This window comes from Ptychodera flava, chromosome 13 (assembly GCF_041260155.1).
Source record: "Ptychodera flava strain L36383 chromosome 13, AS_Pfla_20210202, whole genome shotgun sequence".
NCBI lineage: Eukaryota > Metazoa > Hemichordata > Enteropneusta > Ptychoderidae > Ptychodera > Ptychodera flava.
This window is the reverse complement of record NC_091940.1, coordinates 21,147,298-21,161,553: the sequence shown is the minus strand read 5'-3', so window position 1 is coordinate 21,161,553 and position 14,256 is coordinate 21,147,298. Positions and strand designations below refer to the sequence as shown.

Below are 14,256 nucleotides of genomic sequence, written 5' to 3'. Positions count from 1 at the left end.
CTGACCCAGCATAACACTGCATGACGAGGTTTTTGACACAAGAAACTAAAATCCTTTCTTTTGACAGGGTACACTTTTCTGGTACCGATTAAGTATCAATGTATCTGAACTCCGCCATTTACTGACATCCAATCATATTACTCGCCTTCAATACATCTCTCTCTCTCTCTCTCTCTCTCTCTCTCTCTCTCTCTCTCTCTCTCTCTCTCTCTCTCTCTCTCTCTCTCTCTCTCTCTCTCTCTCTCTCTCTCTCTGGATGTGCTGATAAGTTGAACCCTGCGCAATTCGGAACGATTTTGTCAGCAAGAGAATAGAGCTTTAACAGGACTGATGTATATAAACTTAACCTTTTTAATAAAGGTGCTTTGCGCCACAACAATAGAAGTAGTCTCATTTGTGAAGCGTAAAAGCTGTTGTTTCTGATGCAAGCGACTTTTGATCGAAGAGAGGTATTCTGGTCTACTTCAAGAAAAGTAGTGAACAATGAATGATTGCTGTGAGATGCATGTCCAGAATTCGGCGCTCTTTTCATGTAAACTGCTTCACTGTGACGCTTTCAATTAACACTGAGTATAGTACAAACCTATCACGTGATACTTTGCTATGTAATGATGTCAGCGATGTTCTCTGTACATGTTGTCCTTCGCAGTTATACATGTTTCGTAATATAAACATAATAACGACCAAATCACAAGAAATCACGTTAGATTCAACAGTTAGGCTTTATTCAACTTGCCTGGAAAGCTATAGGCATTAAAGGAAATGTGGTGTATCAATACTCAGAATGCGATCAATTCGCTGTGACCTCGATATCAGAAGCACATAAATGGCAGGTACACACATCAGACACGATTTCGAATTTTAGTTGAACATGTCAACGCAGGCAAAGTATTCACCGTCGACTTTCTTCCAGATGAGCAGGTTGTTGGCAATGCCGGCGCTGGAACCGTCGGCCTTGAACATACTGACACGGGCTATCAGGTAGGCCAACTCCCCGTCGGGTGATGAGGTCAGATGCTCGATCTTATATTCCAAGGTCTTCGCATCGGAGTCCAGGAATTCCTGACAGACCTTTCTACAAGCTGTCAAAAATAAAACAATTCAGAAATGGTTAAGAACAGATCAATTGGCTGCTACGTTGCAAAGAATGCTCAATTATTTATTAATTACTTATTTTCCGGCTTGTGACTGACCGGGGTAATGTTTACCTGGCATGAGGTCACCCGCTCTCTTTTTCCTCCGGCGTCAACAAGTGGCACCTTTCAGATGCAAATGCACGATATGGTGGTGCTTTTGCAGCAAATTGCAAGAATCGGTTCGATGGCGGTGGGCCATTTATTTTAGTCGATCAGTGGGCGGGAAAGAGAGAATCTCCCTTATGTCAGTGTGCGGGAATATTGTCAGTGTTTTATTTTCACAGTATGCAACTTGAAAAAACGAACAGTGGGTAAGGCGGATATAATCGGATGCGGGCACGTCTCAGATAAACATCACTTCATCAACTTGTTTCAGCTAGCAAAAACTGAACTCATAAATATACGTCGCCAGTCAAAGTTTATTGCGAACTAGTATTTTCGGTCAACCTAAAAAATTCTGACGAACCTGAAAGACGGCAAGAGAGCACAGTTCAATAAGAAGCACAAAACCATGTGTTGATTATTAGGAGACCGTAGGAAACTTGGTTTTCTAAGAGTTAGGGGCACTGGAGAGTTCTTATTTTTTGGTCTGGAGAGAGGCACAATGGGAGTTTTGATAGTGAAGAGGGGAGAGGGGAAACTGGGGGTTGGGAAAGTTTTTCAAAGGACAGTTGCGAGCAGCTTTTACTTTCCCCGCCAAAATTTTATTTCGCCCGAAATTTTTTCAAATGCTATATTTACACTCAACAACACTGAAAACGCCTTTGGTTACAGTTTCTTGTAACATAGGCTGGTTGACTAAATCTACATGTACGCCACCATTTGCCAGGTTCAGTCACTTGTTGACTGCCTGACGCCTTCAGGCGTACCTTTGGTCGACGGACTTGGCATGTAACGGACTTTGCGCCTGCTACTGACTGTAACCGTGGAGACCTGTGCGCTACCTCCATGCCGAGATGTGTCTTCCCGGCCAGTCAGCACCGGATCGCGTGATATCGAAGGCCCGTTGCACAGGCGCCCAGCAGCTACAGACGCTCGGTTAAGCTAGCCGACATGTACAGTAATATCACGTACCGTTATTCTTTATTAGATAGTCAAGTCATGTAGACATTCTACTCATTGATGATTATGCAGTGCGTTCGCCTGGCCCGAGCCAGGCAGCCATAGCAATTCGCCAGTCAACATGTAGGCCTATAGGCCTACACTAATATCTCACGTACGGTGATTCTTTTTCTGAATAATCAAGTCGTATATAGACATTCTACATATTAAATACGATTATTATCCCAGCAATGTGCCAAGCGCCTGTGGCCCGTTGGGGGGGGGGGGGTGGGGAATGAGCATGAGCTGACAGGACACCCTGACCCTGTTAACCTCAATTTGAGTCCCTTGTATTTGCTGGCGTGTGCACAATGTCGTTCATCAGTAATTGGCTTTCAGCAGCGACGGTCGGCTGCTGCATGCATAAAACGTGCCGTGTTTGTTTGTCTGCAACGTGGGCGGCAGACATTGAAAAATGACATTTTATACAACGAGTTTTGAAAGAAACTTACAGACGACACGATCTGTTGAAATGTTTTGACGTTTATACACAATGAGTGCCAGCTTCACCAGTGCACGGCTGCACTGTCACTTCTATGTTGGAATAACAACTTTTGAGATGCCTTACAGGGTCGCGCATCCTAGCACAGTAAGCTATTGAGGAACCGCCATCTTTACCATGTTTGCTTTTCTCATGTTTAAATTTTTGACAGACATATTTGTCATTGATTTCCGTACGGGCCAAACATCACACTGTCAGCATCGGACCGCCACTTGCTATTACGTCCCTGGCAAAATGTGAATTGCCTTTGATTACATTGAGTCGTTTCCTGTGTATTGATGGAGAAAAAGATTGCATACTCAGAGCGAAAGGAATCTGGTTTTTTTGTCTCTTTTTTGCGTCTGGGAACGGCGTTTTCTTCAGACAAAAGAGCAATATGATGTTTACGTCTTTCTTAATGAAGCTGCTCTTCAGTAAAAGTGAAATATTGGATGCCTGAACTAATCTTTACTTGATGCACATATCAAAATTAAATTGCAGTTGTTACGCCCAAACAGAATTCAACAATTATAATAGGATTTCTATCAGGTGCAGCCAACGAACAATTTTACTTTTAAAGGGGTCCTTACTATGATAAGACATATTGTGTATGGCAAGCAATGTGAACTGACTAATTTTAAGTCAAGGGGGTAATTAATTAGCTGTTCATAATTTGCCCTCCCACTAAAATTTTTCGACCTACCCTCCCGCACTCAAACTTCATTTTTACCCACTACCCACTTATTTTTTGCCGTTTTCCCCTCCCCACTGTGAAGTTTTAAAGCTCCCCTGCCCTGTGGCGAAAAAACTTGCCGATTTCCCCTGCCCTTGAAAAAATCCCCTCAAAATTTTGTCATTCCACTTCCCCTGCAGACATAAAAGTTATAAGTACTTGCCCTGTGTCCCCATCCCCGGAAACACCATGGCTCAACTTCCCCGTCCCCGTTTAAGAGTAGCTTCCCCTCTTTTCGTTTTCGCCAAGCCCTGTCCCCAGGACAATCAACCGATATCTGCCCTGCCCTACAAAAAAACGAAAATTTGCTCCCCTGTCACTTAAAACATGTCCCCTGCCAGAGCAAAATAAAATTTCCCCTGCCCTCAAAACTTGCTCCTGGAACAGCTTTTTCGATGAATAGCTCCGTTGGCTGCACCTGTTCTATCCAGGGACTGCTCACTGATGGATAAGCGCCGAAAGAATGGTACATATGGGGTTGACCTACTTTTCTATGTTCAGTGGATAAGCGTTTTTTTCTGTGTAGCCGCTGGCTATGTATGAGAATTCCCATCTAAATTTCGCATGATAGACCAATGATTCCCGTGACTGACCTTCGTGCCCGATGGTGATGTCTTTCTTAGCTGCCACACACTGACAATCGGTCGTGTAACAGTCAGATACGCCCTTGAAGTCCCCGGCGTTGTAAGCATCCATCAGCACCTTGAATCTTGCTTCAACCTGTGACTTGACATCAGTTGCCATGTTGCTAGACCTGTTTTTTTTTTTTTAGCTGACCTGGAACGTCAAGGAAACGAAATCTGGACCGCGGCAACTTGAGACAGCCTGAGATAACTACTGTACTGCTCGGATTCTTGGCTGTTAAGCAAGTGATGGATTCTGGGAGATCATTGGTTGTTTGCCTCTGAACTATGTAAAGTGCAAGCTATATAGGTTATGGGAGCGTGACCTCTTTGACATTGGGCATTGATATTATAAATTCCATCATGCCATTTAAGGTTCATAGAAATAACTTTTTATACTTATGCTGCTATCGATTTCGCTCGGGCCTTCCAATTCAAAGGCAACTCATTGAACGCCGGTAATTACTTTTTCTGTGCAGACATCATCATCATGAAAAAAAAAGTCACGGGAAAATGTGTAAATCTACCTATTCAAATTGAGAACCCAGAAAAGAAAATTATTTTTTTTTATTTCTGTACCTCCTTCCAAATATTTACCGCATATACTCGTTTCCGTTACATGTTATTGCAATCTATGCAATGTTTTTTTTTCTAATGCTCCCCGTTGGTTACTCTTATGTTTGACCTGAATTATTAGAGACAGGCGTTTTGGTCAAGTTTTTTGCATTTACTTAGGGCACTTGTCAAACGGTTGTAGACATATAGGATGCCACAGATTATTTCCAATTTTACCGCAAGGTAATACGCACCTTGAAATATTTTGGACATGTTGGGCATGTTTTTCATATGGTGTTTGTGTGGGAGGAGACACAGCCATCTCTCTTGCAAGCTTGCAAATCAGGGTTACTCAAGAAAAAAAAAGGCTTGTCTCTACATTCAAACGCTTTTTTGTCTTGGACTGAAAGATAACCAAATTGTCACTGATGCCATCGGAAACTTTTGTCTGTGGATTAAAAACCCCAATATTTTTACTTACAGGTTGGTATGTGTCGGGTGCCAACTATTTTCGTAGCATTTTTACCGGAGGTCTATACATTTTCCTTCTATGGATTTGACTTTTTCGTTGTGTGTACCGGTACTTGTTCGTTGTCTATTAGTGCTGTGCTGTTTGTGTTTGTCACGTTGATTTTGTACATCATGGAACTTATTATGACTATGATTTTACTGAAACTTTCCTCAAGCAAAGTTCACATCTTTCTCTTTCATAATAAAGAATAAACATCAAGGTCACGGTGCAAGGATATAGATTAGAGAAATAACTTTATATAAGAAGCATTCCAATGAATGATACATGAGTCTAGCTGTAAACATTCTACTGTGAATGGTTTTACACATGTATATAAGGGCTCAAGTTATCATAATGATCGGCTAAAACTTCAGAAATCGCAGCAAACAAAGAAATTTTCCGCAGCTGACTCTACGTCATATACACGAGAATCCCCGATACACTAGCACTATAACCAGGGAGAGAAAAATCAACTGTCTGGAGGTCATTTGCAGTCTTTGCTTCCATGGTAACCGTCCATCATTCCCGCTTCCAAGGCCCAGCTTATTTGTCGCCGGCCTTTGAGATACGGGAATTTGAGACCTGCGTCCCCTGCCTCATTTCGCCACAAGGGGTGGCCTAATGTAAAAAGGCCCCGTCTGGTGAAAATTGTCCGTCGTCGGTGGATCAGTCACCCAATAACCTTAGTAGTATGAGAGAAACATTCCTGTCGGATTGTATCATTAGTATTTTTGGATAAAGAGGATTCAGAGCACACTATGTCAATGTGATCATAAAAGTACTGAATAAACGTTTCGTTTCGTCAATTGAGTCCATCAGAAATATCAAAGGAAACTAATTTTTGTTTCGCCTGGAATACATCAGATGTTAAGATGTGGATTTGGATGTACAGAATGAAAGGTTTAAACATTCAGGGAAGGCCAATCAACCTGCAGTTAAGTTAAGAGGTTTGACATACCATCATTCGAATTACACTTTCATTAAGGTAGTATGCGCCTCGAAAGTGAAAGACTTACACTTTTGCCTCAACTTTTCTTAATGGAGCTTTCACCATTCTCTGGCAAAATCAAAAATAAAAATATGGGTCATCGCGCAAAATCGGAGCTGGAGAAACAAATTACCAAACATTTAGCGATATTAAATTCAAAATGGCCGCTATCCCTGTGTTAACGATCTGGGGAAAAATAAAATGTTCGATTTAAAAAAATATGACGATGAAACTTTTTCTTACTCCAAGAGATTTAAATTGAGCTTCTTCGAGTAATAGAGCAGAAAGCATTGACAAAATTTGAGAGTTCGATTTTTTTGTCGAGGTGTGTACCACCTGTACATGAAATCGAATGATCAAAGTGGAAATGAGTTCACTCAACGACCAGCAAATGACTGCAAAAATAAAAGACTGTAAACTTGCACTCATGTTACGGAGATAGCGTGGATCTGTTTTCCGAAATTTTTGATACATCCTTTCATTCAGTAATGTTGGAATAATTTTGAGACTGATAGCGATCAACTTTTCTTAATTCATAAAAATTACAATTTTAAGGAAAACGGATTAAAGTTCATTTTCATTTAATTAACCTCCATGACTTTACATTCTTCAAGTATTGTCGTTAACTTGTTTTGGACATCATAAAAATGAGCACAACAATCATTTGGCAATTTTTGGCAAAATAAAGAAAATTAATCTATCTTTACAAAAATCACAAGCTTCTTATCAATAACGTAACGATTTCTGACCACAGATATACGTTCGCCGTATTTTGACTCAAAAACAAACTAATAAACAACAATTCTCCATAGTTCTCTAATTTGACATATCAACACATATTTTGTAATCTCCATCGTCCACTTTCTTCCACACAATCAAATTGTTCTTGCTTTTTACAACTGATCCGTCTCCTTTAATTTGGTCGACGTGTAGAATCTGATAGATCATGTAGCCGTCGGGGGAGGCGTGGAACTCTCTGACGTCACATCTATAGGCCTTAGGGCCAGCGACCTTTACGCCTTCTACACATTCTTGTACAAGAGCTGAAAAAGAGTCACCAAGCAGGATGTGAGTGCGCATGCGTAAGAAACGAGAAACTGCAGTTAAAAGTGTAGGTTTGAGAAGCTGTTCAAGAGCAGGATCTCCCCGAAATTTCAAATCTCGCCAAATTCACAAAACGCACTATGTCAAAGTTTGATTAGTTTTTATTTTGATTTTTGGTGTTTATGTCTCTTAGTGCGATTTTGTACTTTTTCCTGTCCTTTTTTTCCGACTCAACTTTGGCAAATGTTTTTCCTTTTAAAATGTCTATTTTGTTTTATAGTCATGTATTTTTTTCATGTGTTTGGCAATTTCATTTTGCTCTCTTAAATCAAAATTAGAGCTAAGAAAGTTATTATTGTTGTTGTTGTTGTTGTTGTTGTTGTTGTTGTTGTTGTTATTTTGTTGTTGTTGTTTGTATAGTTGATTGGCCTATGCGAAACAAGTTTACCAGCAAATATGTGCTGCTGACTTTGTTTGTTATGATTGGTGAAACAAGTGAGCTCCTGAGCTAAAAGCTTCTAAGATCACGTCGTCAGTAAGGGTTTTGATCGAAAACGAAAACTTATCAAAACAGAATGAAACATTAGGGTTTCCTAAATGAGTCACGACCTTTCGATGTTGAAGATGCTGCTTGCGTTGAACGTACAATTAGCTAAATATTTTTTTTCAAGCATAACAAAATGGCAACTGTCCACGGGCTGACCTCATTTCATGTCAACTTTATGTAAACATTCTAAGCAGAACTGTCAAGGAGACGGAGCGAGGTGAAGCAAACTCAACTCGAACTTTGCACCCTTTTCTCCATTAAATTATAAGTATAAGCATACAACATGATACCGTGAGTATCGACGAAGCCACCTCTTGTACTGACAGTCAGCGAGAAACAGAAGTACAACGAACGACGGGCAGGCAAACAAACAATGAAACACATGTATTTATCGATGCACATGATCACCTTCCCTGTATCAACTAACTCACCTTCTCGTCCAATTATGACACCTTTGTCCGGCACCACAATCTGGCAGTCTTCCGAGTAGAACTGCGCTAATTCTCGGAACATGCCGGCGTTGAATGTGTCTTCTACCTGGCGGATTCGTTGAGCAAGGACAGTTTTCAAATCAGAAGTCATCTTGGGCGATGTTGGTGGGGGGGAGATCAAATGACGCTTGTCGGGAATCTAGTAACTATCACGATATCCGATATCAATCATACTATACAGTTCATCGGGTGCAAAACGTCACATTTTTTACTTCCGTTTGCGCCCTATCGGCTCGGGCTGCGCAACTCCAAATAGTAGTCGCACCTATTTTTTAAGGTAGTAGGCCGTATGCGCCTCGAAAGTGAAAGACTTAAACTTTTGCTCAAATGTCCCTCAAGTAATCTTTCAACCATTCAGTTTCAAAATCAAGAACAAAAATCGGTGGTCAACGTGCAAATTATGGTATACCTGAGAGACAAATTACCGACGATTTACTGATATTTGAAATTCAAAATGGCCACTATCCCGGTGTTAAATCTGTGTATTAAAAATAAATTTTAGATTTTCGAAAAACTAAGACGGTGAAAACTTTTCTTTCATCAAAAGCTTTAAAATGAACCCCAACAAGTGGTATATCAGAAGAGAATTGGTAAAATTTGAAAGCCCGAATTTCTGTCCCCGAGGCGCGTTCTACCTTAAAAGAAACAGTACCTTCTCTGTCACCAACATTGACATCGACACGAATTTTTAAAGAAATCTTTCACTCTGTCACAAACTTTGACATCGACGTCTCTACTTGTCCTATAGGCCTAATGTATAAGTTTGGTAGTGTTCTCAATGTAAAAATCACATGATTTCCGCTAGTATAGGGTCGAAGGAAGTCGTTCCTAACTCACGCCGCCCTTATGGGCCATAATCCCAGCAACTAGATCAAAAAGTGATACATGTATATACGCTGTCAGGTCATGATCTAAACTCGTGCATCAATATTATCAGTACTGTACTTCAATGGAGAAAAATGTGTATTCGTTATAATGGCCCATAGAACTACGTCATCGCCAAGCGACTCTTTGCAGTCCTTCTGTTACATGTAAATACTTGAAATTTTTATTCCTTCGATTGTTGAGAACATAATATGGCGCAAAACGACAAAGCTTATTCCTTTCTAAATATTTGAATCTTGGAAACTTGAAAATGCATCAGTCACTTTCAGTGCTAGACTTTCCTGGAAACCAACGTCGCACTTTTTTCGACGGGGGGGGGGGGAGATACAGAATGATGACCCAAAACCCTAAGACTAAATCATAAAAATGCAACAAAATCATGGGTCACATGGTTTCATGAAAAGTTTTTTTCTTCTCGCAATCAACATCAGGATGTCCCAACATGCAGTGAATGTCTTATGTGAATTACATTTGTATTTTCCCACTCAGTCTACATTGAAATTATTCTGGACCTTGACAACACCAAGAACAGTTTCTCGTATTCCCCATGCATGTATCCAACATGCTAAATTTGAACTGGAACCCAATGAAGGATCTTAAGTTGAGATCTGTACACAGTGTTCGTATGGTTGTTCAGAAATATTTTAAGCATCCAAAATAATTTATTTGGAAACGTCATCTTAATAAACATAAATTCACAATATTACCAGATAGGTAGCTAATTCTCCAGGACATTTGTACATTGAGGTATTAAGGGGCGCAAGACAGAAAGTGAAAAAGGTTTGCTTAAGTTTCTTCAGGACAAGTTTTAATCACTCTCTTTCCTAATAAACGACAACAATCAAGAATCGTCGTACAACACTTGGCATTAGAGAAACAAACTAATTACATGTCTACAAGTTACCGATATTTGAAACTCAAAATTGCTGCTATACCCTGTGTTATCGCCTCTCCAACTCCCAAGGCACAGAAAAAATTCCAAATCACACGAAGGTGCCCCTGAATTTTCTTCTCAGGTATCTGTACAACCGACATGAATCTGTGAATATTGGCTGCACGATCAATTAAACATATCACAGCAAGCGTAATAGACGCCATCAATTTTCTTAAAGACGATTAAATTGGACCAAAGGCCCATGCTCGATCCATCGGCCTTGACCAGATCAACACGGGCCAACACATAAGCCATCTCTCCGTCGGGCGATACATGCAGGTGATCAATTCGGTCGTACGTCATCAAATTCGCACCAGACTCTTTGAAATCCTTGCTGATAGTTAGGAGAGCTGGGAAAAGAATTAAAAATTATACGTCAATTACACTATGTATGTATGTATGTATGTATGTATGTATGTATGTATGTATGTATGTATGTATGTATGTATGTATGTATGTATGTATGTATGTATGTATGTGTGTGTATCTATGTATGTATCTGTGTATCTATGTATCTATGTATCTATGTATTTATGTATGTATCCATGTATCTGTGTATCTAAGTATATGTGTATATGTGTGTCTATATGCACCCATGCATGTATGCATGCAGGCATGCAGAAGAATACACAATGGAAGATATACGTTAGGCTCCTTAACAAGCCGTTGAAAATGTTGTTCCTTGGAGGGAAACTTCATTATTCTAGGTTTTGCTCGTTTTGATCAAAAAAGCGCATTGTCAGTGGTAATGTTAGAATTACATTTAAATCGCACAATATTCAGGGTCGATTATTTTAAAGTACGACGTATCAGGTCATCATACAAAGTTAATTGTTTTCCGCCTAAGCACAAACTCATCCCTGCAATACACATTGCTCATTTACATACTTGAACAATTATCGAGTAGCTTTCGCTACAATCTCAGAAATGACAGGTGCACAAACCAACAAATAAACGTGACCGTGCAGCACGATCAGCCGTCAATCTCCTGCACTGGTGCAGGCAATAATAGTTCGGTCAGTTATATCTATCAAAACTGATATGTGCTTCATGTATTACCCATTCCGGGAACTTAATTAGATAAGGTTACAGCAATGAATAGAAATTTGGTGGTTGAGTTTACCAAAGGGAAGGAATAGCTCGGCCATTGCCCTTCCTCGTATACGCAAATATTAAAAAAAGATATACAAATATTCATAGGACACCAAAAATACATAACATATTACAAATTATATCATACCAGTATATTGATGGTGCAAATGCAGCGCTCTGATTGGTCGAGACGCGAAAAGAACCGTGGTATATTGGCGATATACCACGGCTGGCATACGCGCGAGCTCTCAGCTTGAGCAAAAATCCATTTTTGACGTTCCAAGCCAGAATTTCAATATACTGTTATGATGTAATGGCAATGAAGCACACCCAGCGACGGTATACCACTCGATTTTGACCAGTTCACTCCTGGGTGTGCTTTATTGCTTAAATAACTGTACTACAATGTTTTCCCCTTTCAAAAAATTAGCTAAAATAATCCTGTAAATGTGTCACACAATTTTGCCGTTTTTACAGTGAGGGTCAACCAATCCCCATAAAGCAGTTTACAAAACGACAACAAATATTGTACTTAAAGACCTCCTATTCAATCACGTACGCTTCCTTTCACAAGAACTTTTCTTTGAAGAAAGGGCAGTGTCTGAGCTTTCCAAACATATCGGTTTCATGTTATTTCATGCTTTTTACTTCATCAGGGAGCCGTTATGCTACACATGCCTTTGTTTGCCACAAAGTTGTAATACACACAAATAAAAACTGGCTTCAAGGAAGTAGTCAATCACATATTATATCATGCCAGAATATTGATGACGCAAATCTGATTGGTCGAGACACGAAAAAACCGTGGTATATTGGTTATATACCACGGCTGACATACGCGCGAGCTGTCAGCTTGAGCAAAAATCCGTTTTTGACGTTCCATGCCAGAATTTCAATATACTGTTATGATATAATAGCAATAAATCACACCCAGCGACGGTATACCACTCATTTTGACCAGTTCTCGTGCGTATATGCCGTGAACTGGTCAAAATCTCGTGGCATTCCGTCGCTGGATGTGCTTTATTGCTGAAATATCCAATGTTAATATCATCTTCCTTGTTTCGGATCGGAGGTTAAACTCAATGAAGTAAACCCTGAATTAATCTCTCAACTTTACAAATATGGGATGTGGCGAATTACAAAATTACAACAAAAAAATTCATTTAAAATCCACTCGTTCGAGTTATATGCCAATGGGTTTTTCCAACACTAAATGCCCATTTTAGAAACATCAGTATCTCAGCTTTCCAAAACTGTTTTAAAGTATTTCATCGTCGTTCAGATCTTTTATTATAAAAAGTAGACAATTAAAAGTACCGGTAGCATGGCCAATACAACCATTTTCACCATAAGGCTATGCGTGCTAGTCAAAATTGGTTCCAGAGAGGCATTACATCCAAAAATTTCTAATAGTATCAGTTTTTGAATGTTTAGCAGAATATTAAAGCAAAAAAAGATATCCTCGCCGTAGATTTATGATTGGCATGGACGGTGGGTCCCTCTAGTCAATAGACAGTACTGTGGGCTATCGCGTATCCTGCGTATTGGACAAATACCGCGCTTAAAATGTTGCGGAAAATTCACAGTAGAAGCACTTGCAGCAGCTTTTAACGATTAACGGACTCAAAAGTGGAATGAAAAAGCCTTGTGACTGACTTGCTTTGACATATATTGCGTCTTCGCCCCCAATTTTTGAAACAGGGGCGCTGACCTGAATGACCTTATATCCTGGGTGACCTTGCAAAGATTTTAGTGCGACCGGTCCTGGACAATTTTAGTGCGACCTAAATCGTCAAAGAGAATGGTAAACCCACCTTATACACTATGACATTCAAATCATGTGAAAAAGATAAGCGAAATTTCGCGACTAACTACCTTCTCGTCCAATTACTATGGGTTTTTTTGGTCCAACCGCCTGACAGTCGTCGGTGTAACAGTCTACTAATCTCTGCAAGTCTCCAGAGTTGTAAGCATCCATCAGCTCTTTGAATCTCGCCGCCACGACAGATTTCGCATCACACGAGGCCATCTTGTTTGTTCTGCTTCTAACTATCAGACAACCTTGGGCCTTGACGGTGAAAACACAATCGACACTGCGAAAAGTGAAGTCAGACTTTGATCGCGACGAATTCTAGTCTTTACATCTAAAGGCAGGTTAGCATATGAGAGGACTGGTAATATCTCAGAGGGGCTCAAAGTTTACATACATACATGCATACATGCATACATGCATGTATGCATACATACATACATACATACATACATACATACATACATACATACATACATACATACATACATACATACATACACACACACACACACACACACACACACATACATACATACATACATACATACATACATACATACATACATACATACATACATAGACAAACAGACAGGCAGACAGACAGACGTTGACCCTTGTACAAACAGACATATGTAAACTGCCCATATCATAAGTATTAACACCCCTGTCGTATATAATTTTTGTTGAATTTTCAGCGGAGCACTTCTCTTCAGCCTAGGGTATTACAACAAACGTACACGGAGTGACCTTGGTTCAAAATATAGATCATGCACTATCGTTGTGTGCATTGAGACGAGAGAAAACTTTCGAACAAAAATTACCGTCAAGGCCTACATTATGAGGCGAAATGGTTGACATTCGCATGTATGCTAATAATCAATATCTAAGTTGATACCTAATAGGCCGGTGGTCTAATGTTGATGGTCACGTAATGTGTGAGAGCCCGCTGGATCAAACGCGTAGCAATGGTTCTACTCCAGAATAAAATGGACGCCAGTGAATGGACGTACCGTATGGACGCGATTATGTTCCGCAGACTCAGTACGCCCAAAGATCACGTGATACCGGCACAGATAAACCCACGTGTATATATAATATACGTAGGAGTACGACAGGGAAGCTAGAAATCTGGTTGTTGTTGTTGTTGTTGTTGTTGTTGTTGTTGTTGTTTGTATTGTTGTTATGTTTATATTAGTCATTTTGATGTTGTTGTTGTTGACCATTAAAATTCAACAAACGTAATGATTATGTTGTTGTTGTTGTTGTTGTTGTTGTTGTTGTTGTTGTTGTTGTTGTTACAAAACAAACGTAGATGTCAT

At 39.9% G+C, this 14,256-nt stretch overlaps 2 protein-coding genes across 2 annotated transcripts; both read right to left on the bottom strand.

Annotated features, from left to right (window-relative positions):
* Positions 1–703: 703 nt before the first annotated feature.
* On the bottom strand, positions 704–4,325 carry LOC139148713 (uncharacterized). The gene is made up of 2 exons (XM_070720189.1): positions 4,045–4,325; positions 704–1,082 (listed from the first exon to the last, which is right to left on the bottom strand). The coding sequence occupies exons 1-2, from the start codon at positions 4,193–4,195 to the stop codon at positions 862–864; spliced, it is 372 nt and encodes a 123-aa protein (XP_070576290.1). The 5' UTR covers positions 4,196–4,325; the 3' UTR covers positions 704–861.
* A 2,303-nt stretch (positions 4,326–6,628) lies between these two features.
* On the bottom strand, positions 6,629–13,967 carry LOC139147788 (uncharacterized). The gene is made up of 4 exons (XM_070718989.1): positions 13,833–13,967; positions 13,000–13,217; positions 8,151–10,379; positions 6,629–7,171 (listed from the first exon to the last, which is right to left on the bottom strand). The coding sequence occupies exons 3-4, from the start codon at positions 8,299–8,301 to the stop codon at positions 6,945–6,947; spliced, it is 378 nt and encodes a 125-aa protein (XP_070575090.1). The 5' UTR covers positions 8,302–10,379; positions 13,000–13,217; positions 13,833–13,967; the 3' UTR covers positions 6,629–6,944.
* Positions 13,968–14,256: the final 289 nt, after the last annotated feature.